General features: G+C 47.4%; 1 protein-coding gene across 2 annotated transcripts in view; it reads right to left on the bottom strand.

Annotated features, from left to right (window-relative positions):
* DOCK1 (dedicator of cytokinesis 1) overlaps positions 1 to 27,613 on the bottom strand; it is a 561,005-nt gene that overhangs the window by 369,263 nt on the left and 164,129 nt on the right. For both annotated transcript variants that reach the window (XM_040254437.1, XM_040254438.1), the window contains exons 24-25: positions 9,703 to 9,773; positions 6,870 to 6,976 (exon numbers count right to left, since the gene is read on the bottom strand). In XM_040254437.1, the coding sequence (XP_040110371.1) occupies positions 6,870 to 6,976; positions 9,703 to 9,773 (178 nt within the window). The remainder of the gene's footprint in view (positions 1 to 6,869; positions 6,977 to 9,702; positions 9,774 to 27,613) is intronic.

Raw genomic sequence — 27,613 nt, 5'->3', positions numbered from 1 at the left:
ACTGAGCGACTGAACAGCAGCAAATGTAGTGTGTGTGTGTGTGTGTGTGTCTGTGTGTGTGTGTTTGTGTGTGTGTGTGTAACTGAATCACTTGGCTGTACAGCAGTAATGAACAACGCCGTAAGTCAACTATATTTCAATAAAATATATTTAAAAATAAAAACATCTAGGGAACAGGCACAGAGATAAAAACTAGGACTATGACTTACTAGCATCTGAAGCCCAGTGAGGAAAAAAAACATAGGCATTCGTTATCACACTCTCTCATTTTCCTGTATGTTCAAGTTTCTCCGTAATTTTAACAAAGAGCCACCTTGAACTGTCCCTTGTGGAACTTCTTCTTTCCACAAAACAGGGAAATAATAAAATCAAAAGCAAAAAGACCACGACCTTAATTTTACACAACTGCTCACAGATGACCCTCTGTACCTCAAGTCTCTCACCATCTTCCTTCTCTCCTTCTGTTACTTCTCCTTAAAGACAGGTCCTCCCTACCCCATGATCAACCCACTCAGAGCCTAGACAGGGAGAGAAGGCCACCTTCCCCCACGCAAACACAGGACGTCCCCTCCCTTAGAGCAAGGGAACCCGACATGCACGCCATGCTTTCTTCTCTGCACTGCTCCCCAGGGAAAGACGTGCTGGACGTGAACATTCAATAAATACGCACCATGAGCCAAGCCCTGTTTTGCTGTTGTTGTTCATTCCTGAATCCTTGCCACTCCGTGGACTGGCAGACCAGGCACCTCGGTCCCGCACTATCTCCCAGAGTTTGTTCACATTCATGCTCACTGAGCCGATGATGCCACCCGACCATTTCATCCGCTACCACGACCTTCTCCTTTTGCCTTCAACCTTCCCCCGCATCAGAGTCTTTTCCAAAGAGTCAGCTCTTCTCATCAGATGGTCAAAGCACTGGAGCTTCAGCTTCAGCATTAGTCCTTCCAGTGACTATTCAGGATTGATTTCCTTTAGTATTGACTTTTTTGATATCCTTGCAGTCCAGGGATTCTCAAGAGTCCTCTCCAGCACCACTTTAGAAAGCAACAATTCTTTGGCTGTCAGCATTCTTTATGGATTAACTCTCAAATCTATACATGACTACTGGAAAAACCACAGCTTTGACTATACAGAACTTTGTTGGCAAGTGTTATCTTTGCTTTTTAATCTGCTGTCTAGGTTAGTCACAGCTTTCCTTCCAAGGAGCAAGGGTCTTTTAATTTTATGGCTGCAGTCACCATCTGCAGTGATTTTGGAGCCCGAGGAAATAAAATCTGCCAATGCTTCCACTTTTTGCCCTTCTATCTGCCATGAAGTGATGGGACCAGGTACCATGATCTTAGTTTTTTCAATGTTGAGTTTCTAGCCACCTTTTTCACTTTCTCTCACCTTCATCAAGAGACTCTTTAGTTCCTCTTCACTTTCTGCCATTAGGGTTGTGTCATCTGCATATCTGAGGTTGTTGATATTTCTCTTAGTAATCTTGATTCCAGCCTGTGATTCCTGTGAAAGTTGCTCAGTCATGTCCAACTCTTTGTGACCCCATGAACTAAACAGTCCATGGATTTCTCCAGGCCAGAATACTGGAGTGGGTAGCCGTTCCCTTCTCCAGGGTATCTTCCAGACCCAGGGATCGAACCCAGATCTCCTGCATTGCACGCTAACTCTTTACCAGCTGAGCCACCAGGAAGTTCAAGAATACCAGAGTAGATAGCCTATCCCTTCTGCAGGAGATCCTTCTGACCCAGGGATCGAATGGGGGTCTCCTGCATTGCAGGCGGATTCCTTACCAGCTGAGCCACCAGGGAAGTGATTCATCCAACCTGGCATTTCGCATGATGAACTCTGCATAGAATTTAAATAAGCAGGGTGACAATATACATACTCCTTTGCTGATTCTGAACCAGTCCATTTTTCCATGTCTGTTTCTCATTGTTGCTTCTTGACCCGCACACTCAGGAGACAGCCAAGGTGGTCTGGTATTCCCATCTCTTTAAAAATTTTCCACACTTTGTTGTGATCCACACAGTCAAAGGCTTTCCCGTAGTCAATGATGTAGACGTAGAGGTTTTTCTGGAATTCTCTTGTTTTGTCTATGATCCAACAAATGTTGGCAATTTTCTCTTTGGTTCCTCTGTTTTTATTAAACCCAGCTTGAACATTTGGAAGTTCTCAGTTCATATATGAACTGGCTTGAAGGCCTTGTTCTAGGCAGCAGCAACAGAAAAACAACAGGGCCATGATCAAAGCCCTCTCATCTCAAGGAAGGACCACAGAAAATAAGCAAGCCTAGAAGGAACCAGGCAATGAGCACACAGTGTGGAGAGTGGCCAGAGGAGCCGCGGGGCAGCATGTCCAGGGTATTCCCTGCACGGTGATCTGAGAGCCTCTCGGGGGAAGCTCCCTATTTAAACCCTTTCAGTATTTGATCTGAATCTATCTTCTTTTCACCAATTTTCTTTCAGCATGTATTTGACATGATAATACCTTCCTCAACGAGGACAAGGTCTCATCTGCTATTTTTCTACGAAATCTTCAACAAAAATGAAGAGACAGGCCTAACATTCATTGAATGTGCATTAAATGCTGAGTGCAGACCTCAGTATCACACATGCATCAATCTGCAGGCAATGTAATCTTGGCAAGAAGAAAAGGGCAGCTGGAGAAACTGAAGCCTGGAGGGTACCTTAGCGGAGGCCACTGAGTTAGCAGGTCACAGAGGTAGGATGTGAACGCAGGCAATCTGATCACAAAGTCCACACACGCTTGCAATCCTCTTACAGGCTGCCTGCCCTCATTACGGAGAGGAGCTCAGAAACATGTACTTCTTTAATAATGAGGAAGTAAAATCACTACCCTGGTGGCTCAGACAGTAAAGAATCTGCCTGCAATGCGTGAGACCCAGGTTCGATCCCTGTTGGGAAGATCTGCTGGAGAAGGGAATGGCAGGTCACTCCAGTATTCTTGTCTGGAGAATCCCACGGACAGAGGAGCTTGGCGGGCTACAGTCCATGGGGTCACAAAAGAGTCAGATACGACTGAGTGACTAACACACACACAAAATCATTTATAGAAGAAATGATGCAAGCCAGTCATTCATTTTCTTTTGTAAACAAAGCAAAGAAAGACAGGCAGAACACAGAGAAAAGGCTGATGTGGCCGACAGCCAGTCCTGAGCTCTGAGCTCTCTGGCGGTCTCCAGAGGGGCTAAGACACTGATGCCTTCAGCCATCTACCACAGCCAACACTCAGGATGGCCAGGTCCACGCTCCGGCTTCTGAATAGCCTTCTTACACTAGGGGGAGATTTCTACATTACAAGCTCTGTTTCCCGAATACAGACGCCAGGACGCAAATCCACAGCCACACTTGCATCTACAATGCAGACTACATCCTCTGTTCTGCCAAGGAGGTATAGTCTTCTAGGGGTGGCAACTGTTAATGAGCAGTGGGAAGGACAGCTCTGTAAAGAACTCCAGTTTCCTTCGGATCAGGGTAGAGGATATGGAGGTAACAGGAGCTGCGAGGACCTGACTCAGAAGGACCATCGCAACTCGTACAGCTGTGAACAGATGGCAGCGACACTGCCCGTGATGTCCAGACCAGTTCGGGCCAAACACAACTGTCTTTGCCAAAAGACACCTCTCCTGCTGTAGCCTAACAAACTCAGCGGCATCCTCTGATTCCTGGTCCTTTAAGAGGACAGAAGAGGAGCAGGCTGAGCTAACCTGCACCCTGTAAGCCTTGGCCTGCTGGGACCCACACCTGGCAGGGGAAGGCTTTCCTGCAGAGGGGCAACGCCCATCTCAGAATTCACTCCCAGCCCCACTGCACCCAAATCAGCTTGCTATTCCCATCAAAGTGAGACTGGAATATCTTTGATATTGGAGGGAGATGGAAAGAAGCATTTTGGAGCAGAGCAACAGCGTCTCTGCTATGAGAGGAGCAACACGCATGCTGATGAGCAAAGACTCACCCCCAGAGCCCAACAAGGGAGCCGGAGGGGCCAGACAGGGAGCCGCTCCAACCACACCCCCCGAGAACGCAGACCATACAGCGCAGTCCGCAGCTTGCACTGCCGAATCTGGCCAGAACGCATTCTGAAGATCTAGACACCAAGGGAGCTAGTTTGAGTGATCCCATTTGGATCAGGAAAGAGGGCAAGGGCAATTACATTTTTTACAAATTAACAAGAAATGGAACAAGGGAAGACACAGCCATCGTATCTCATCAGAAAACGGTTTGCCTTTAAATATTTATACCAAATGTGGCACAGAATATTTTGCACAAGTAATGACACTGTAAGAACAGACCAACTGGAAGATTTCCAGTGTTATATCTTTCCTGACAAGGAGGTAAGATGGCTCTTGGTAACTCTGAAGATGCAGGGAGTCTGAGGTGAGAAAAATCAAGGTTGTCTTTGCTGTCTTTACCCAGAAAGACTGTGAAAACTCAAAGCCTGTACATGGGGCCATTTTCACGTTGGACAGCACATTCTGAAATGCTTCCAGGCAGCCAGAGAGCGTCTGGAAGTACACTTGGGGAGCCAATTATGGCTCAGACATCATCTAATAATGGGACAGTTCTAGAGCTGCTTGTAAGACATGAAGCTTCAGGCTAATTTTGGCTCATTCATCACTGCCCATAATAATTCTGGATTCATTTATTTCCTACAATCTCATTGACTACCTTGGGTACATCTGACTATTGAGATTCAATTCCAACCTTTGTAATATCTAGAAAAATACTAAGTTGATCATTCTAAAATATGATATATCCTGGTAACTCCCTGTCAAACAAAGCTAAATATTTATGTTTATGCTCCATGTTTCTAAAATAAGGCTTAAGGCAGTCTAAGATTAAAAAAAAAAAAAAAAGACATAAAACAAGAATGAGAACAGAAATTGAGGAAAGTAAAGAGAGCAACTGCCAAACACACAGACCGCCATAATCCTCAAAAACAAATCCTAGGTTTGCCTTCGTGCAATCTACTAGCTAAAAAACATGTGTAAGTTTCCACAGAAGAAAACACCTCCCTGAAATACATTCTTAAAAGCAGATCTACTTTAGTATGTTTAACTGAATCGTTGATGCCTTAGGTCCTTACTCAAAAGGACCTCATTCATTTGGCAGGTGGGACAAGAGTGTTCAACAGAAATTTTGAAATAGTTGTCATTTGTCTGCAAGAAGGTCTTCCCTATAAAAACACTCAGTAAAAGCCAAGTACGAAAAGAAGTGAAGTCGCTCAGTCATGTCCGACTCTTTGCGACACCATGGACGGAGGAGCCTAACAGGATTTTCCAGGCAAGAGTACTGGAGTGGATGGCCACTTCCTTCTCTGGGAAATTTTCCCGACCCAGAGATCGAACCCAGGTCTCCCGAATTGCAGGCAGACGCTTTACCGTCTGAGCCACCAGGGAAGCCAAGTACAGTTAATCCTTAATAATTGTTACTTTCTGACAAATTGTTAACTCAGAAAAGTTGATGGTAACAGTGGTGGAGGTGTGTGTGTGTGTCTTAGGGTTGGATGGCTGAAGAAGAGATATTAGTAATCTACCTAATAAGATCCAGATATAAAATTTTCAGGGGATTTTACCTGCTGTGGCATCAAATTTAGTTGATATGGAAAGAAACAATGAGGCCGCATCTTCACAAATCACCTCTACCACCACGCTCTGCCAAGGGCCCCAAAGAGTCCCCAAGCTTTAGTAACACCTGAAGAACAAGCAATTCAATATCCAGCTTTCCAAGGAGAGCTTGAAACACGGACAGTCGGGGTACCGGCTTAAGGAGATGTGTGAGCTCTGAGTCACAAGCAAAGGTGACAGAGTTGACTTTCTTTTATGCAAGTGACAAATAGAGAACGATGTTTGGAAGGGCTGCAGAAAGCCACTCACTTCTTGGCTTCATGTGCTTTCTCCAGAAAAACACTCCCACTCAGATGAAGTCTTAACATTTCCTCTTAACCTAAGCCTTAGCTGTAAGTATAGACTACAGGGAATTGTATAGTGTTAAATCAAGAAATAAGATTAAAAACATAGGGTCCAGTAGTCCAGATGGTACAAACGATTAACCAGACACACTGAGTTCTCCACAGGAAACTGAGCTGCTCCATCTCTGGAACAACACCACACATGAGGACAGAAGAAAATGAAGGGAAAAGCCCAACAGCGGGACAGAAATGGAGCAGAAAAAATGTGTGCCGTTCCATCAGAATGTCACTCAACAGTCTTCCTGTCTCCCTCCAATAAATGAGGAAGGCTGTGGGATTATGCAAAGGGCTTAAGCTTTCAATAAAACTTCTTGACAAGTGTAAAATATTAACTCAATCTGTCCAAACAAAAAGAAAGTGATTAATAAAAAAGGGTAGGGAGATAACATGTGGAAATATAGTGTCCTCAGGATAAATGAGTTGAGGAATCATTCAAATTCTTTCTCCTTTGCGCAGGGTTTGAGGAAGCCCTATCACAAAATGCTAAGTTCAGGCTAAGACAGAACCATTACTTCAAGGTTGAAAGAAAATTTGAAACTTTTCATTGCAATCATCTCAATGGAAGTCAGTGATTGCCTCCCCAGGATAGATAATCACACATCTTAAAGGCTACAATGTATGCTGATTATCCGAGGGCCTTGGTACACACCTAAATTCCAAACTACGAGGATTGGCCTTCATTTCTCAATGATCTATTACCTACAGTAGATGTCAATTACCATTCTCTGGCAAGGGCTAAATCTTCCTTTCTTGTGACGGAGCTGTTTTAATTGGGGGCAACCTCCCCACTGCCTTTGACAAAGAAAGAATTCAGAAGGGTCAAGGTCTCCAGACAATGATTTATGTGACAATTTAGTGATTCTCAGGGTTTCACTCACCATGCTGTGTGAAGAGGTCACTGTGAATTATTTCAATCAAGCAATACAGCTTCTGAATGGTCAGCAAACCCACGGGGACATTTAGGATGAAATCAGTAAACATTTTGCTGTAAAAGGAAAAACCCAAGGGAGAGAGTTGAAGGATATACTACAAAATGACCCAACAGAATACAAGACGGTACTGAGACGTGAGCTCACTGAATGGTCATTAATAGCCACCAGAATGTTGAATGAGGCCCATTATATAATATGGACCAAAATCTCACCCCAAAGAATGACGCTTTATGATGTTATTGTTCATTTCACACCCACTAAGATGGCCATAACTGAAAAGAGCACCAATACCAAGTGTTGGCTAGGTCGTGAAGGAGCCGGTACCCTCATGCCATGCTGGGGGGAAGGCAGCACGGGGCAGCCACTTGGGAATACTGTCTGGCAGTTCCTGAAAATGTTACCATAGTTACCATCAGACGCAGCACTTGCGCCTCTAGGTGTATATGCAGAAATGAAAACATATTTCCACACAGAGCCCTGTGCATGAGTCAAAGAAATGCTACCCATTACACGTGAAAAGTGGAAAAACCCAGAAGTCCATCAACTGATGAATAGATAAACGCTTCACCCATTAAAAAAAAAAAATGAATTTCTGACATTCACAGACCTTGAACACATTACACTAAGTGAAAGAAGCCTGTCACAAAAGGCCACATGTTGTGTGACTTGACTTATACGAAATGCCCAGAAAAGGCAAACCTATACAGACAGAAAGATTAGCGGTTGCCGAGCACTGGAGTGGGAGTGGGCAGTGACTCTTGACGGGCACGAGGAATCTTACTGGGGTGATGAAACTGTTCTGACGTTAGATTATGGTAATGGTGTAGAAGTCTCCTTCCGGATGTGGGAAAACAAGATGTCTTCAGTGCAGGAAGTCTATTCTAAACTACAAAATGTAATGTTGAATTCATTTAGAGGTGTATGGGGGTGTGCGTGTGTTTGTGTGCGCGCACGTGCATGCACAAAAGATAACCGGAAGGATCCAGATCATCATGGAATCATAACTTTGAGCTATTCTCCTCTGTGATTTCTTCTGTATCATCACAACATGACTCAGTCTTCCAAAGAGGGAAAAACACATCCATGATTTTCAAAGTCACTGAAGAAGAACCCACGCATGCAGAGTCAAGGGCCCAAGAGCAGATGGCACTGGTCCTGGGGAAGGGTGGGGGGGTGGTCTTCAGGCACAAGGCACACGCACCAGCTGTGAACATGGACATCACCCCAATAATGAGCAACGGCCTGGCCCTTGAGCCCCAGGAAGGCAGGCCCAGAGTGAGGCCATGACCCACCAAACCTCAGCTCCCGGTTCATCCCGCTTTCTCCATATCTGAGGTTCTCAAACAAGAGCCTTCATTGGAAGCACCTGGAGAGATCTTTGAAGCCAAATGGCTGGACCCCACCGCAATTTCTAATTCAGAAGATCTGGGAAGGAGCCCGACATTCAGCAAGTCCCGGGACCCGGTGGGGCTGCTATTGCCTGGACCACTGTCTGAGAGCCAGGCGCGCAGAGACCTAAGCGGGCAGACACGGTGCCCAAGGGCCCGTTTGTTCCTCCTTTTCTCATCGAGCGCCTGTTAAGCTAGAACTGGCACCGTCGATGCCCAGGGGCCACAAACAAATGTGTCCACGTGGGACACTAAATCCTTGGGCACATCAGACACGAGATGATTCATGAGGCGAGCAGCTCCCCAGGAGCCCCTCGCCCCTCACTCCCGGAGCAGGAGTGACCTATGGTGGACATAAAGTGCAGGCAGGATGACCGCTTTTCATTCCACTTAACCACCCAGGGGACACATGGCCCTGTGCCGATATGTAGGTGGGCTTTTCTGGCTGGTCAAATGGTGCCATTACCTGGGGATAAGTTTACTGTATCAAATGTTAAATCAAATCACCAGTCTAGGTTCGATGCATGAGACGGGGTGCTCAGGGCCAGTGCATCGGGATGACCCTGAGGGATGGGACGGGGTGGGAGGGGGGTTCAGGACGGGGGACACATGTACACCCATGGCTGATTCATGTCAATGTATGGCAAAACCCACCATAATATTGTAGAGTAATTAGCCTCCAATTAACATAAATAAATTAATTTTAAGAAAATCCAATCAAGGATCAGACGAGGACGGTGCTGTGATGTTTGGGGTCACAGAGGCCATGTACCCACTTGCTCACGACACCTCTTTTCCGGATGCAGTGACGTCTGCATGGTATACAGCTGAGACTGGGCTTAGGCAGGGATGGTAGCAACACTGAAAGGTGAAAGGAAGGATTCCATGCCCAGCGCAACTCCGAGGTCTGACAGCCAATATCCACCTTGCCTGGAGTTCGGTTTGGTTTGGTTTTGGTTTTAGTATAACCTGAACTGACAACCTCTGGCTGCTCTGTCTGAGGTTCACTGCTCTCAGTCAGGAACCCCCTGGAGAGAAGCTGTGTGGAGGAGGTAAGACACGAATATTAAAGTTCCTGTGTCAAAACGTTTAGGTGCAGAAAAAAAAACCCAAACCCAAGAACCATGTATTGAATTTTCAACTCTAAAGGATGCAAAATGCCAAATTTGCATTATTTATGTGTGAAGCTAAAATTAATCTTCTAAAGAAACTATTGTGACTGTTGATAGATGATTCCTTTTTCACATAAAGACATAATGAGCTACAACATGTTCCAGAAGGATTCAGGGCACGGACCTAACATGGATATGAGCCAGAACCCTGGGCATCCCATGAACTAAAGGAGGCCAAGCATGGTACGTGGGAAGCCCTCGCCCTGGGTGCTTCCTTACCTGAGCTCTTTGGGATCAAATACCAATTTCACATCGTTGACAATAGTTGGCAAGTATTTCAGCGCTGCCCCCTGCAAACCAAGAACAGAGGAGAAGGTTGGGCATCATGCAGTTTGGCAAATGTGAATACAAAATTGCGATCACTATGAAGAACCAGAGGCATATCAAGAAGGCAACACTTTCCAGATGAGAAGCTGATGGCTAAACACAACAGAAACAGAGGGGGTGATAAAAAGCCTCTGATACACAAACAATGGAGATTTGTTACATGGTTTTCCTGACACATAATAACAACAGCATTCGCTAAAACCAATACTCTTTGCTTGCTCACTGAATGCCTGAGAAGTGAAAGTTGAAAGTTCGACGCTCAGTTGTGTCCGACTTTTTGCGACCCCCATGGACTGCAATCGGTCAGGCTCCTCTGTCCACAGAATTCTCCAAGCAAGAGTACTGGAGTGGGTTGCCAATGAATGCCTACACTGCGCTAATAAGCTTTTATATGATTTTCTCCTTAACTCTAAGGAAGTTACAGCAAAAGAATACCTGTGCCCCCAAGCCATCAGATCCACTCCAGCCGTCACACTGCCAACAATTACAGTGATTGCCTTTGTTCCACTCCAACGACTGCCTGTATATCTAGGTCTCTTAACTTGGAATCGTTTTCTTCTTTAGTAACTTTATTTCCCATATTCATATTCCATATCTTCTAGGAAACCCATACTTTCAAAAAATAAATTGACGGTAATAACAATAGATTCTAATACATGCCCTGCACTATGCTGCTGCTGTTGTTTTAGTCATTAAGTCGTATCTGACTCTATGCAACCACATGGACTGCAGCCCACCAGGTTTCTCTGTCTGTGGGATTTTCTAGGCAGATTGCCATTTCCTCCTCCAGGGGATCTTCTTGGCCTGGGGACTGAACCCATCTCTTCTGCGTTGGCAGGTGGATTCTTTACCACTGAGCCCCAACCTAGGAAGCCCCTGCACTATGCTAAATCCTTATATATTTTATCTTTAATTTCAACATAAATCCTACAGGGAGTTTGCTGTGTTGGAAGGCAAGGTAACTGACAATGGGGATGTTAATGACTTTGCCCCTGATCTCACAGTTAGTACTGAGCTGAGCTAGAATTAAAATTCAGTTTGGTGGGGGAAAAAATATATATATCGTTTGGTGGGAAGCCAGAGCCTCAGTGCCCATCATTTATAACTGGTTGGGGAAAAGTCCTGGAATTTTAGAGTCCTGACCCTGGCTGGGATTGACCCCCACCCCTGCCTGTCACTCTAAAGGACTCCTTCTATCAGGCTGGGTGCGCCGCCCCCCCACCACTTCCTGAACAAAATGGAGGGAAACTATTTTCATCAAATGCCTCCAGGGGCTGCAATAAAGCTCAGAATCTAATTGAAAAGAGCACTGGATGAACAGATAGTACCACACCTATTACCAAAGACAGTTGTCAGCATTGTTTTCCAAAAGCAAGTAGGCAGAAACCCATTTTAAAAAGAATACCGTGAGTATATAGGGTCAACTGATTTGCAGCAAAGGGACAAAGGTGCAGCCTCCTCCAGCACCAAATGAAACTCCTTCCATACCTCACTCCCTATATAAAAATTCACTTTAAATGGAACTTAGATCCATAGATCTTCTATTCTAAAAACTATAAAATGGCAGAAGATACTTGTGAATTTGGGCTAAGCAAAGATTTCTTTCACATGACAACAAAAGCATAGTCCATAAAAGAAAAGTAATCAATTATATGTCATCAAAATAAAGAATTTCTGCTCTTCAAAAGAACTTCTGCTGAGATAACAACAGATGAACCACACACTAGGAGAAAACAACTGCAAACCACACATCTGATAAAGATTTATATCCACCATATACAAAGAATTCTTAAAACTCAATAATAAGAAAGCAATCTTCCGCCCAAAATAGGCCAATGATTTTTTGAAGAGGCACTGTTTACAAAGAAGATCCATGGGTGACAAATAGGTATGTGACAAGCTGCTCAGCATCACTAGCCACCAAGGAAACGCAAATTAAAACCACAAAGAGATACCACTAACATCTACTAGAATCGCTAAGCCAAAATAAAATAAAACAAAAACAATCTGACCATACCATGTGCTTTCTGCAGATGCTACAGGTCTGAAAGCGAACTGGGTCTGCAAGTTTGAGAAAGCACTTCCCATGCAGCCGAGCAATCACACTCCTGAGAGGGGCCCCACGGAAATGCAGACTTGGGTTCACACAGAACCTTGTGTCTGAAAGTTTACAATTACTTGAAATTGTCAAAACCTAGAAACAACCTAAAAGTTTTCAAGAGGTAAATCCCTACAATGGAGCTCACCTCAGCCATGAAAACAACAGGATGCCATCATATATGACGTGGATGAACCTCACGTGCATTCTGAGATGTAAGACAAGCTCAAAGCTTCAAACTGATTCCATTTTTAGAACATTCAAGAAAAGGCACAACTAGAGGGAGGGAGCACACCTAGGGGCTTGCCCGGGGATGGAGTCTGGGGAGAGCTTATCCCTAGTGAAGGACTGAAGAAGGCAGGTGGTGGGCAGAACTCTCCTGTATGATTATGTACAAACTATACCTTACATTTTTAAATGAATAAAAATATATTAACTAGAGGGACAGCCATGAAAAACACCTGAGAGACTCTAGGACCTTTTAACACTGGTGTCGAGAGTTAAGCGGTCAGATTCAAGTAACTTCAAAGATGAGTTCCGGTTTCCTCTGGTGTCACCTGTGAATTTTCTGTAACTGCCAGACACTTCTCTAGGAGCTTGCCTCTCCTGACAATAAGCCCTCAGCACGGCCAAACGAGAGAGGCTTACCACCAATGCCTTTCACAGATGAGAAAGTGAAGCCGTTTGCCAGGTTGTGGAGCCAGTCTATCAACCTCCAGGGTAACAGTGAAACCACCCCACAAACGCTTCCACACTCCACAGTCAAGATGCTCAAAGACAGGGAAGCAAGGCTACCTGTCAGTCTGCACTACACGGCTTCCCTGGTGGCTCAGCGGACAAGAACCCACCTGCCAGCGCAGGAGACACGGGCTCAGTCCTTAGTCCGGGAAGATCCCACACGTCTCAGAGCCACGAGGCCTGTGCAGCACAACTGCTGAGCCTATGTCTTAGAGCCTGGGAGTTGCAACTACCGGAGAAGGCAATGGCACCCCACTTCAGCACTCTTGCCTGGAAAATCCCATGGACGGAGGAGCCTGGTGGGCTGCAGTCCATGGGGTCGCTGAGAGTCGGACAGGACTGAGCGACTTCACTTTCACTTTTCACTTTCATGCATTGGAGAAGGAAATGGCACCCCACTCCAGTGTTCTTGCCTGGAGAATCCCAGGGACAGGGGAGCCTGGTGGGCTGCCGTCTATGGGGTCGCACAGAGTCAGACACAACTGAAGCGACGTAGCAGCAGCAGCAGCAGCAGCAGTTGTAACTACTGAGCCCGTGAGCTGCAACTACTGCCGTCCGAGTGCCCCAGAGCCTGTGCTCTGTAACAAGAGAAGCCACTACCATGAGGAGCCTGCACACTGCAGGTACAGAGAAGCCCCCGTGAGCAGCAGTTAGAGACAGCCCACGCGCAGCAGCAGACACCCAGCACAGCCAAAAATAAAATGCAAATACATAAATAATTTGTTTAAAAAAAAAAAAGAAAAAAGTCTGCACCACAAACTTATCGGTGCCTTTTCCCCCAGCAGTAATCCCGTCCTTCAGTGCCGGCCAGGTCAAGGAATCCCAACTCCCCGCTTCGAGAGGGAACTTCTGAAAAGAACCTTAAATGGAAACAATTTCATTCCTGTTTCCGAAGTTCTGCTTCAACTACCTCGGAGTTGCTTTGAAAAACTGAAAGATATTTATTGTGACATTTAATAATAAACGTTTGCACAGCTGAGCGCTCAGGCCTGAAACTGTCTTGTCTAGCTTGTGAGGGTCCCCGGGGGGTGAGGACCCATCAGCACCACGTTTTCATCCTGAACCCCACGAAGCAGCATCTGCCTGCAGCGGGTGATAGATACCAGCTCACAAGGACCAACAGACAGCGGCAAACAAGGCAGGCCTTCGTGGTCCACCCTCGGCTGCCCAGGGCTCCCGGGGAACCACGTTAACCAGGCTCCCGAGGGCTCCGCCACCTGATGTCACAGCGACACCCAGAGAGGGCAGGCCAGACCCACTGTGACACCCAAATGCTGGTTAACAGGGCATCCTGCCGGGTGACCTGGATCCCAGGGACGTCACATCTCACAGTTCGTGAGGATGACAGAGATCAGAGAAGAACATAAACCCACATCGGTCCTGGATAACACAACAAGGACGAGCAGACAGAATGACGTGAAGGCAGGGGGTGTCTCCTCCGCACCCCATCTCCAGCTCCCCATCTCCGGTGGTCCCGGGCTCCACGCCACCCTTCGCTTTGCCATGGTGACCACTTCAGCCTCTCTTTGCTCCAGCCCAGGATCCCAGCCCCTCCCCACTCAGCTCACCACCTTCAGAGGAAATCAAAACCCTCAGGAAAAATGGGACATGTGGCCCTGCCCACCACTCAAGCCAAAGCAAGTCTGCCCAGACACCTGGCCTCTGCCCATGCCTCCAGGCGAAGGGAGGCAGCACCCGGCCCCACGGAGGGGACCCCCCGCCCCACTGTCTGCTCAAGGGCCTCCTGTGTTTCCCGCCCTGCACTCTCCAGGGGGCCCAGTTCTCACCCCAGCGGCCCCTTCCCGTCACACGTGTGCACACCCTGAAACCACCCAGAGGCCCACGCCCCACACCTCCCTGCCCTGCCCAGATGGTTCCCAAGCTGAGGGCTCAGTCCCGCCGCCCCGCAGGCTCCCTGTACCCGCCCTCAGCCGCCACCCCACCTCCATTCCTGCCTGGGCCCCGGGGATGCCAGGCTGGGCCCCAGGTGACTTCCCGTGACACTGCTGTGACCCCTCACCCCCCGGGGCAGCCACCTTCCTTTGTCCCCCGCCCCCTCACTTAAAGGTTGGTGTCCTAGCTGTCCTGTTCTAGAGTTTTCGCCTCTGTCCACATACCCCCCAGGAGGACCCCCTCCATCCAGCTTGACTCCTAGTGTCTGTCTCTGGGGTCACCTCTCTCCTGAGCATCACACACACACACACCCAGCAGCTGCTGGGTTCAGGGCAGTCTCACAGAAGCTGCAAACCCCCTGCCTCAGATGAGACCCCACCCCACGCCCTGATGCTCCAGGCTCAGGGCACTGCACCCTGAAACCCCCAGGTCACAGCCTCCTGCTCTGTCTTCCCTACAACCCGCTTCAGACCAATCACAGAGCCTGGCGGATCCTCCTGATCCCACACCCCTTGCCTTTACTGCTTTCTCCATTCTTAGAGCTCCCACCCTGGTGCAGGCTACTTCTGTCTCCCTCTGTCAGGAAGCACCCCCTCCCAAGGGAGCGCCCACCGGCACTCTGAGCCCCTCAAGGTCACGGCCCACTCACAGCCGGAGCCACTTTCCTAAGAGGCAAGTCTAACTGACATCTGAGGGCGGTACTGCTCTGCTCCTGACCACCCAGCAGCCTCCGAGGCCTTGGCCCCACCTCCTCCCCAGTTGTCCTGGTCAGCGGCCTCCAGCTCCACCTGGTCGGCGACCCTCTCCAACCACGTGGAGCCTCTCCCAGTCTCCCCCCGTCCCGGGCCCCCCTGCTAACTCCGCGGCTGTATCCATGCTGCCCCCTCTTCCTGGGTCACTGTTCCCATTCCTCCTGTTCTTGCCCCAAACCTTGGTGACTGCTCGGTCCTTAGCTTAGCCATCATTTTCTCCAAGGCACATAGATTTCAGGTTAGGCATCCAGAAATATTACTCAATGGGCCGTGTGTCTGTCTCCCCCAGACCAGGGCCCCACAGCTGTGGTCCATTCGAGGGCCCTGGACACAGTAGAATCCCCAGGACTCACAAACTGACAGCTGTTTAGTTGCTTAGCCGTGTCCGACTCTTTGCGACCCCATGGACTGTAGCCCCCTGGATTCTCCAGGTGAGAACACTGGAGTGGGTTGCCATTTCCTCCTCCAGGGCATCTTCCTGACCGAGGGGTCAACCCGCATCTCTCGGGTCTTCTGCTCTGGCAGGCAGATCCTTTACGCTGAGCCACCAGGGAAGCTCCACCGACTGACAGACCTTTGCACAAGAGCACCTTCATCTTCAAGACTCTCCACCTCTCTGCTTTCCATGCACAGAAATGGGCCATGTCAGCTGATACACGAAATGTATCCCCTCCAGGCTGACCAGCTGCCAGAAAAGGCAGGGTGAACCCTGAGGTTCCCCTACCCACCCCAGGCAGCCTACGTCTCCTGGAAAAGCATGTGCCATCACCCACTCTTACTAAGGGCCCAGCCAGCTTTGCTTTGCCCAGTTCTAATATTGGTTCTTTGACAAGATCTCTAAGTGTTTGGGTTTCTGCTTGAGCCTGCAGAAAAAGGCTCTGGGCTCCTTGGTAGAGTCCGGCTGCTCCGCTGAATTCAGGTCTCTTTCAAGTGCACGGGCCTGCTGCTTCAAGAGCCCCTTGAGATGTGAGCTCCAGGCAGACACGGCGGGGCTCTGCCTGTGATGCAGGCGGCTGGGAGGAATCTCACCTGCAGAAGATACCTCCAGGAACAGAAGTCCCCAGTGCAGACAGGACAGGGAGGCAGGCGGCTGACACCCAGGAGCCGGGGCCCCACCCTGGACAAGGACGTGGGCTCCGAGCCAAGCTGCTGCCTGCGCCTTGTAGCGTGTGGACTCAGGAAGAGGGCTTTCCAGATACCTCCCGGTGGGAAAGGAAGCAGGTTAATAGTGGAGGGGCAGCCTCCAAAGACTGTCAGGAGAGTGGAGGGTCCCCACAGAGATGATGGGACACCCTGAACTCATCACAAGTGCTCACAGACGACAGCCAGGGCCACCCCTGGGTGTGGAGACCAGAGAGCATGCGGCTATGTGCAAATGTGAACACACAAACCTTCACGGGGCCTTCCCTGGCCTTCCAAGGCAGGGAGTGTGGGTTCAAACCCTAGTTGGGAGCTAAGCCCCACACATGCCTCAGGACCCAAAAAACCGAAACATAATACAGAAGCAACAGTCTAACAAACTCAATAAAGACTTTAAAAAAATGGTCGGCATCAAAAAAAAAAAGCTTCTTCAATGTGCAAAACTCCATTCCGTGAAAACCTTTATAAAGTCCTGATTAAAGTGGTAAATAATGTGTAGAATCATTTGCCAACTCTCAGAGACAGAAAAGATAATAGGAATACAGAGCACTGAGGAGATCTGTTTTATGCTGTTATTTTCTTTGCATTGCTTTTGGTAAATCGGTTTCTTTTTTAAACAAAGTCTTGCTCAGAATGTGCAAGGCAGTTTTGAAAGGGAGGGGAGAGGCTGGGACCCCAACCCAGGCCTTGGCGAGGTTCCCTGTGGGCCATCGGAGGGGCAGCCTCAGTTCCCTGAGAGTGAAGGGCAGGGAGGGGACAGGGCCTCTGGGACAAGCCCAAGACACAGGGCTGAGCTTGGAGGAGGGTCTCTTCCTCCATGACCTCTGAGGGCGTGAGCCGGGGACCACATAACCTGGGCGAACACAGCCCTGGGATGGGGCCTAAGCAGGAACAGAGACCAGCACAAGAGAGGAAAGTAGACGAACGCACTGTCTTCAGCTTTGTGTATCCATCTCCTGCTTTTCAAGTCATCAGTGAACTTATCCATGTTTGCTTTCTAAGGAAGTTTATTCCTTCAGATTTGACTTTAAATGTACCTAAATTAAGGAAATGGCAGCTTAAGTCCTGGCTGGCATTTCTCTTTGAACTTGGTAAGGCTTTGATCTGTCCACGTGAGGAGGGACTCTAATTCTAAATGTATTTGGGCCTCAAACACAGGTGAAAAAAAATGACCCACTGACATGCTGAGAGCACACACTTGAATCGCCTGCACACTTGGGCACGTGAAGGCTTTAGGTAAAACTGTTAATTACCACCGAAACCTATAATAGGACTCCCCACACCACTGAGCAGGGACTGAAAGCCTGCAAGACACACACAGAGACAAGAAACAAAATTGGGGCCAGTGGCAAAGCTATTTCTACTTATGCTAGGGGAAGCACGCTGACTGAAACCGTCCACCCTGGCCAGGCACCATAGTCACCATTTGCATGAGCTGTTTTATGACAGGAGGTCCTGGTAAGGAACACAGAACTAATAAGCCACCACCGACCAGAAGAGTTCAGGAAAGGTCCGACCACCGTGTGTCCGACCACCTCCCAGAATCCTCCTCTCTGGCATCCATCTTGGCTGGACAAGGCGGGTACCACCAGGAAGGACTCTGAATCAGAATGACTGGCTAAGGACAACCCCGAAGCTAATCCCATCACCATAAAAGCTGAGACTGCGAGCCACATGGCAGAGCAGTTCTCCTAGGTTCCCTTACCTTGTTGCTCTCCGCCCAGGCACCCTTGCCCAATAAAATCTCTTGCCTTGTCAGCACAGGTGTCTCCTCGGACATTTCATTTCCCAGTGTTAGACAAGAGCCCAGTTTCGGGCCCTGGAAGGGGTCCCTCTTCCTGCAACACGTGCATTTAAAAGACAAGCAAGTTGCTGAGTGTCCCTCTTAATATTAGCATCCTCACTTAACATCCAGGCAATCAAGAACTTATGGTATCCACAGACTTACCATATGATCCAGGAATCCCACTCCTGGGCATTCATACAGATAAAAACTCTAACCCAAACAGATACACGCACACTACTATTCACAGCAACACTATTCACAATAGCCAAGACCCAAGCAACGCAGATGTCCGCCACCAGACGAATGCGTAAAGAGGACGTGGTGCGTATACACAGTGGAACATCAGTCGTCAGTAAGAAAATGGAATGACGCCATCTGCAGCAACATGAATGGACCTGCCGATGGTCACATCAACTGAAGTCAGTCAGACATAGAAGGTCAAGTAGCACATGCTATCATTTATGTGTGGAATCTAAAACAACATGATACAAAAGGAAGTGAAAGTGTTAGTCACTCAGTTGCATCCAACTCTTTGTGACCCCACAGAGCATAGCCCACCAGGCTCCTCTGACCGGGGGATTCCCTAGGCAAGAATACTGGAGTGGGTTGCCATTCCCTTCTCCAGGGGATCTTTCTGACCCAGGGTTTGAAGCTGGGTCTCCTACCTTACAGGCAGACTCTTTACCACTTGAGCCACTAAGGAATCCTGATACAGAAGAACTTACTACAAAACAAAAATAGACTCATAGAAAGCAAATGTGTAGTTACCAAAGAGGATTGCTGCTGCTGCTGCTGCTAAGTCACTTCAGTCGTGTCCGATTCTATGCGACCCCATAGACGGCAGCCCACCAGGCTCCCCCGTCCCTGGGATTCTCCAGGCAAGAACACTGGAGTGGGTTGCCAATTCCTTCTCCAACCAAAGAGAATTAGGGAGGAGTAATTTAGGAGTTTGGGACTAGCACACTACTCTGTATAAAACAGATCAACAATAAGGGCTTCATAGCACAAGGAACTATACTCAGTATCTTATCATAACCTACATGGAAAAGAATCTGAAAAAGAATATACATGCATATATAGGCGTGGGTGTATGTATAACTGAATCCCTATGCTGTACACGTGAAACTAACACAATATTCTAAATTAATTATACAAGTTAAAAGAGAAAGAGAGAGTCATCTCTGAGAAGGGTAACAATAAAGTATAATTTAAAGTTAAAAACAAAAAAAACCCATGGTATCATAACTCTGAGGAAGCAAAGTGTGGTCAGAACTAAATCAAATGGACAAAAAACACACTGAAACCGAAGTCCTAGAGAGAAAGAAATGAAACGTATAAAAGAACTATGAAATGGCAGAAAACGCTTAAAGTTTTCTAACTGCTGAAATATTTCAGGTCAAAGAAATTACATTTTATACTCTTCTCTAAGCAAATGTAATTGTCATGCACCTCATGAGAATGCCAACTTAATTCAAACTGTAAAACAAAACCAAAAAAATGTATTTTCCATCTAGTATTGGTTTAACGTTGTAAGTGTCTCTGTCTAAAAATATTACTACTGATGAAGATTAATAGACACTATTTTAGGGTAAAGTTCAGGCTACATTATTCAGTATAATTATTTTAATTAAATCCATTAGCATATCTTTATATAAGATTACAAGAGCTATCGGTGATACAAAATAAGTTTTTCTTGAATAATGTATGAAGCAATTATTAATTTACATATTTCTCCAGAATATGCATAAAAATGATTCCATTTGGAGGTTTGAAGTTAAAATATATACGGTCCACAAATTCTCCTTTCAGACTTCAACGTTCCATCTTTGGAAGATGTGGGACATGACCAAAGAGGCTCAGAAGAACCAGGCTCAGAAGCAATTAGCAAACTTTGAGCATTTCCTGCCGTTTCATAGTTCTTTTAGTCATTTCATTTCTTTCTCTCTAGGATGTTGGTTTCAGTGTGTTTTCTGTCCATCTGATTCAGTTCTGACCACACTTTCCTTCCTGAGGGTTGTGAAACCATGAGTTTTTTTTTTTTTAACTTTCCTGATACAGATAAGTGTAGTAACACCAGTTCAGCCAAGAGGTTCCCCTGGACCAGAGCTTGCATCTTTCACAGGGAATAAATTAAACATAGCAGATGACTGGACATGATGGCTTCATGCAGTTAAATGATGGAAACACACTGGAGAGACTCAAGATTGTAACAGTCTGAGCCACAGTTGAATCCGGAACAAAAAAGAAAGACAATGGCAGTGACTGCTCTTCCTTACACTGCATTCAATCAAGACTACCTACATCTTCTGTGTCTTAACTCTAAAAATATCTCTTCTCTTTGTACCCAAGCTTCCTTGAAGCAGACTCTGGTCTTTCAAATAGCATTCCCCATCTCGAACGCCAACGCGATGGTTCATGCAATCCTGAATGACAAGTGAGCAGTCAGAGGAAATCACTAGAGGAGTGATTCATGGAGCAGTTTCAGGTTTAACTATCACAGAGTCCAAACCAAAAAGTTAACGAGGAAAGCACTCTTCAGTGAACCCAATGCAAGCCCCTACTCTTAAAAATCTATTTGTTACGGCCAATAGTCATGAAATGGTGGTCATCATCACTGACCATTAGTGCAAATTAGCCTCAATGAGATGTTACTTCACATCCATAAAGATGGCTACTATCAAAAAACCAAAAATAGCAGGTGTGGGCAAACACACTGAAGCCCTTGTGCACTGTTGATGGGAAGGGGAATGGCGAGCCGTAAAGGAAAACAGTATGGAGGCTCTCAACAAATTAAAACTAGAGCTACCATATTGTTGTTGTTCAGGTGCTAAGTCATGTCCAATTCTTTGCGAGCCCATGGACTGCAGCATACCAAGCTTCCCTGTCCTTCACTATCTCCCAGAGTTTGCTCAAATTCATGTCCATTGAGTCAGTGATGCCATCCAACCATCTCATGCTCTGTTGCCCACTTCTCCTCCTGCCCTCAATATTTCCCAGCATCAAGGTTTTTTCCAATGAGTCAGCTCTTCATATCAGGTGGCCAAAGTACTGGAGCTTCAGCTTCAGCATTAGCCCTTCCCAGTGAATATTCGGGGTTGATTTCCTTTAGAATTGACTGGTTTGATCTCCTTGCACATCTTTAGAGACCTCACTTTACCCACAAAGGTCCATACAGTCAAAGCTATGGTTTCTCCAGTAATCATGTACAGATGTGAAAGTTGGACCATAAAGAAGAATGAGCACCTAAGAACTGATGCTTTAGAACTCTGGTGCTGGAGAAGACTCTTGAGAACTACCATATGATCCAACAATCCCATCTTGGGTATTTATTCAAAAGAAATGGAAGCAGAGTATGGAAGATACATAGGCACATCTCTACTCACTGCAGCCTTATACACAACTGCCTAGAGGTGGAAGCAATGCAAACATCCATCAACAGATGAATGAATAACGAAAATGTGTTGGTACATACCACGAAACATAAATCAGCCTCAGAAACAAAGGCAATTCTGATGCAGCTACTAGACAGATGAATTTAAGGGACATTATGCTAAGTAAAATAAGCCAGTACAAAAGGTCAAGGGCTGTATGATTCCGTTTATATCTAAAGCAAACTCACAGGAACCAAAAGCAGGATTGTGGTGGCCAGGGGCGGGGGCTGGGGAGTGGTTTCTAATGAGGACATAGTTTTAAGTATTGAAAGATGAAAACCTTCTAAAGATCTAGTGAATATAACTACACCATTGAACTGTACACTTAAAAACTGTTTCAATGGTAAACTGCATGTTACCTTGCTTTTATTAGAATTAAAATGAAACAGATAAAGAACTTGTTATGCCTCCCCTGGAGAATATCCACAGTGAGGAAAGGTCTCACCATGCTTCTCACAGGTCATTTTCACTGGGCAGGTCCACTTTTACGACCCCTGGCTCCAGTCCATCAAATGTCAGGTAATCTTACACAGCACACGCACACACATACACGGAAAGACTCACTGTCACAATCGAACGATGTCCCTGACTTTCCCAAACAGCCCCTGGTTAAGCACCACCAGGTTAGACAGGAGTGTCCCTCCTGTGTGATTGCATCACAAATGGTCCCCAGCGGGCAAAAGCCCTCAGTCCTTCAGTCAGTCTGGCCAGGCCCAGACTGACCCTTCGGGCCTCTGGAGGGAGGCGCTAGCCCCCTCTGCGCTACACAAGGACGCGCCCGTGGATGGAGACCGTGGGGAAGCAAGGGTCAAGTGCTCTGTCCTGTCTCCCTCCTGTCAGTGGTTAAGACTCACTCCTGGAAAGAGCTCCTACACCTGTTTCATCCTGGTTCCCCCATTCTGGGCACTCGGGGTCCCAGGAGAGTTTGGTCAAGGACAGAAGGAACTAGAAGACAACAAAGGGCCAGGGAGCTGCCCTGACTCGGGAAGTGAGGCCAGGCTGAGACCCTCAGCAGAGCACAGGGGTCCCCGGAGCTGGGACCCAGTGGCAGGACCGTGCAGCACTAAGAACAGGGCAAGAGAAAGAGAAGGGGACCCATTAGCCGCCTTCCAGAACAAAGCCTGCTTCTTTGGAGCCACTGTGGTCTCCTCAGCCTTCTAAAACCCATTTGCTAGGAACTGACTCATGCGAAACAGAGGAGACTTTCCGGAATCTCAGCAAGAACAAATCTGAATTATGAACTTTTTTTTTTCCACGTTTTACCAGCACAGCCATATAGCGAGGAGGCCCAGCAGGAAGGGGGCGATCCTTTGAAAAGGCCTCCGCCGCCTCCAAATTGGTGAAAATTGGTTACCTGTCTAGACAGTTTCCAGGAAGCAAAGCATGCCTTTCAAATGATGGCGATTCCCTGAAACACACTTGAAATTCAGAGACGAAAACGGTCCGTTCAGAGCATCTCAAGGGCTGGCACCACAGTGAGGCAGTTTGGAAAACAGTGACTGAAGGGCCTGGCACACCACCCTCGTGTTCTACTCAGACACTGAAGACTCTCACGGCGGAGACTTGGAGGAACATCAGCGGGCAGGCCAAGGGGCCCGGCAGAGAAGGCAGGATGCAGGAGGGAGCCTGACTCTCTCTGCCCTCCCAGCACCTCCCACTGCTCCCGAGCCCCAGCCTCCCCCAACTACTCCTAGAAAAACCATTAGAGGTGATGGTCAAGGCTGTGGAGACACTCAGCATCAGAAACAGCCAAACAGGTGAAAAAAGTCCTCTCATAGAAAGAGAGGAAACTGTGAATCAGACAAGGGCCCAACACGAAGAGCCGGGCCCTCCCTTCCACTCCCGCCCTAAGCCCACACCCTGCACACACTGGCTGCCCTGTACTCAGGGCACAAACCAGCCCACAGTGGGTGGACCTATGTCCCCTCCTCAACAAAGCATGTCCCACTGCTAACCTCAGGGACCACAGAAGCAAGTTTACTTAGAAATAGGGACTCGGCAGCTGAAACCAAATTAAGACGAGAGCACACTAGATCAGGGTTGTTTATTTATTCACTGGGCTTCCCAGGTGGCTCAGCAGTTAAGAACACTCTTGCCAATGTAGGAGACATGGCTTCTTCAATCACTGGGTGAGGAAGATCCCCTGAAGAAGGAAATGGCAACCCAGTCCAGTATTCTTGCCTGCAGAATCCCACAGACAGAGGAGCCTGGCGGGCTACAGTCCACGGGGCCGCAGTGAGTCAGACAGACTTAGCAACTACACCACCACAAGCTGGAGGAGAAGAGAGAAGACCCTCAGAGTCTTCAGAGAGAACATGGCCCTGCAGACACCTCCAGAAGCACGAGAGGACCCATTTCTGAAGCTTTAAGCCATCCAGACTGCGCTCATTTCTTAAGGCAGTCCTGGGAAACGAACGCACCTCCCATCCCAGGACCAAAGGAAAAGACTTCTCCTGCTCCCTGTAGTGAAAGACGAAAGTGGACTTTTATTTTCCATCTGTCTCCAACCAACAGTTTTGCAAAATAAAATTAAGATGATTTTCCACTAAACCAAAATGCCGCTTGGATGACATAGCAGTGCCCATTACTGCAGACGTCTGTCGGCGTTTACTGTCAATGCTCCTGCTGATCACGCTCGGAGGAATAAACCAGGGACAGGCAAGGGTCTGAGACCACCTGCTCTGAGTGACACAAAGAGCAGCAGGCCCAAGCACCCACACCCCCCCTGCAGGGGGAGGGACAGGCCTTGATCAGGGATGACACCCCTGAGCGGGGGGAGGGACAGGCCTTGACCAGGAATGACAGAGCCAGGATTCCACCTTTCCAGGCTTGAAAACTGACACGTCCTTCCCCACCTGCCTCTCCAGCACACCAGTATCACCACTGTGGTCACTCCAGTATTTATAGTCTCGCCAGCCCTGTCCAAGAGAACCTCCTGCAATGATGGACACAACCTAAGCTGCTCTGTTCAATGTAACAGCCACTCGGTACACGTGTCTAGAGTACCTGAAATATGCCTAGGGTGAACAAAGAGGGGAAACTCTGGCTTTATTTATGTTGAAAGGATTTACACTTAAATACGGCAATCCAGAGCCGAGAGACACACCATAGCTGCATCCCACAATCTGCTCCTGTTATCCCAAAGTTGGCCCCTGAACCCCGGGGTAGGGCAGTACTGATTTCTCTTGGTTTCTCCCAGAGGATGAATCTTGTGAGAATGAAACGGGAACCTGCAGGAAGAGGCCTGATGCATGGCCAGTGCTCAATCATTTCCTGGAAGACAGGGTTCAAGTCTTCTTGGCCCAGGGGCCCGCCCATGTCACAGGTTCCACAATTTAGGAGGCTGTAAATAATACTGATGTTGCCATCTTTGATTAGGAATCCTGGGTTTTGACAGGAAGCCCTCCTGGAAAAATATATCTGTTGTGATTTCTAACTTCTCCAGATTGATTTGCTGTCCCGTGACTGTGACCTCACGTGTCCTCCTTCTCTTTGTTCCAGATACCCCCTCTCCTGCTCAGGGAAAAACACTGCATGAACTTGAACCTCTTGGGCCTCGAATCTTAGTGAAGATCCTAGATGTCCAAAAACATCAAAGACAGCCCTGCATTTGCCCTAGAGAGAAAGGTTTCACATAAAGAAGGAGGGGGCACCTTTCCACACCAACTTGCATGTGTAATTCAGGAGTTCATACAAGAAAAAGAAATGCCCGTTCCTCAAGGAATTAAAGAGAATGACCGTATGACCCAGCAGTCCACTCTCAACTCTCTTTCTCTGAAGAACAAAAACAGGTGTTTCAAGAAAACCTTGTAGCAGAACGTTCATAGTAGTTGGATTCACAATAGTCAAAAAGTGAGAATTAATGTCCATCAACTGATGAATGGACACAGTCTATTCATAACAAAGAAATATGATTCTGCCATAAAACTGAAGGAAGTACTGGCACAGGCTTACCACACAGATGACCCCTGAAAATATACCAAGAAGCCAAGAGCCAAACAGATGTGGAAAACAAACACATGGACACCAAGGCAGGGGAGAGAGAGCTGGGATGAACTGGGAGACTGTGATGACATGTATACACTGTTGATATGAATACTATGGATAAAACAGGTCCATATAGTAAAGGCTATGGTCTTTCCAGTAGTCATATACAGTTATGAGAGTTGGATCATAAAGAAGGCAGAACACCGAAGAACTGATGCTTTCAAACTGCGGTGCTGGAGAAGACTCTTGAGAGTCCCTTGGACTATAGGGAGATCAAACCAGTCAATCTTAAAGGATATCAACCCTGAATACTCTTTGGAAGGACTGATGCTGAAGCTATGGCTTTAATAGTTTGGCTACCTCATGCAGACAGTCAACTCATTGGAAAAGACCCTGATGCTGGGAAAGATTGAAGGCAGGAGGAGAAGGCAACAAAGGAGGAGATGATTGGATGGCATCACCAATGCAATGGCATGAACTTGGGCAAAACCCCAGGAGATGGTGAGGGACAGGGAGGCCTGGCGTGCTGCCAGGGGTAGCGAAGAGTCGGACATGACTTGGTGACTGAACAACCATAACAATAACATAGATAACTAACAAAAGCCCACTGCCGAGCACAGGGAACCCTACTCAGCGCTTTGTGGTGACCTACATTGGAAGGAAATCCAAAAAAAGGAGGATATATGTATATGTATGGCTGATTCACTTTGCTGTACAGCAGAAACTAACACATTGCTGCAGTAAAAATTATACCCCAATACTAACTAAAATCCAATAAAAATTTTAAAAAAAGAAGCCAGACCTAAGAGGCCACACACTTCACTGTGTCACCTACACGAATACCCCAAATAGGCACATTCTTAGAGACAAAAAACAGATGAGAGATGGCCAGGGGCTGAGGGAAGGGCTAACAGGGAGTGACCCTAATAGGTTTCCTTCTGGGTGGTGAAAACGCACGGAAACCAGAGAGTGGTGACGGGTTCACAGTATCATGAATGTACTAAGTGATCGCCTTTAAATGGCTAAGATGGTAAATTTTACCTATGTACATTTCACCACCAGAAAACTAACTGAAAATATTAAAAAAAAAAAAAAAAAACCAGAATGTGCTGTTCCCTACCCCACCCCACCGACTATAAATGGCACACAGGACTGCTCTTTACTTAGTGATTCAGAGGCACTGTCTGTCCCTCGAGCTGTAACATGGGGGACTGACGCTCATGATGGTTTCCAGCCAAGACAGACCAGCACCCTGGAAACAGCAGGGTGCCTCAAAGTTCCTCTAAAATGAGGCATGAAATTAGTCACAGCAATGATGATTCCAATGTCACTGCCTGTTTCACCGGGAAAGCCATGTCTCGCCTGAAGCAAGGCTCCATCAGGACTTTAATTAAAGCAAAATGTGAGACAATCCGCCAAAGCAGAAGTGCACAGAAACCAGAAAGGAGAGGCACGCAGATATCCCAACACCGACCATTGTCCTGAAATGTCACCCCGGAAACCCCTTCTATAGACTCTTCCATAGCTGCGTCTCGGCAAACAGTGACGATACAGGTCAGAGGATTTAAACCACGCGCAACCAAATTAAGAACTCTGCAAAAATGTATTCAGAGGCAGAGAAAGGAGGATTTTTATCAATACTGCCCCAAATAAAGAAAAGCTCAGGGTTCGGTAATTAAAAATATTTCTGCAGGTCAGTCTCTTCTCCAAAGGAAAAGTTGGTCAGGAAGACTAATTATGGCTATACCAGACACCAGCTCGGGGCAACGTCTCTCCTGGAGACCCGAGTGTCCGGTCCCCTGCTCGCCTGCCCGCCCCTTACCCCTACAGCCACCCTGGCCTCTCAGCCAACCATCCCCATGGCCTGGAAAGGCAGGACCAGCCTGGAGCCGGGACGCAAGCAGTGGCCTCCCCTGGCCGCGGTTAACTCTCCTAGAATCTTCGATGCAGGGCGCCTGACTCCTCAGTTATCCTGAGG

The sequence above is a fragment of the Oryx dammah genome, unplaced genomic scaffold, assembly GCF_014754425.2.
Source record: "Oryx dammah isolate SB20612 unplaced genomic scaffold, SCBI_Odam_1.1 HiC_scaffold_14, whole genome shotgun sequence".
NCBI classification, from domain to species: Eukaryota; Metazoa; Chordata; class Mammalia; order Artiodactyla; family Bovidae; genus Oryx; species Oryx dammah.
This window is presented reverse-complemented; position numbering and strand designations above follow the sequence as displayed.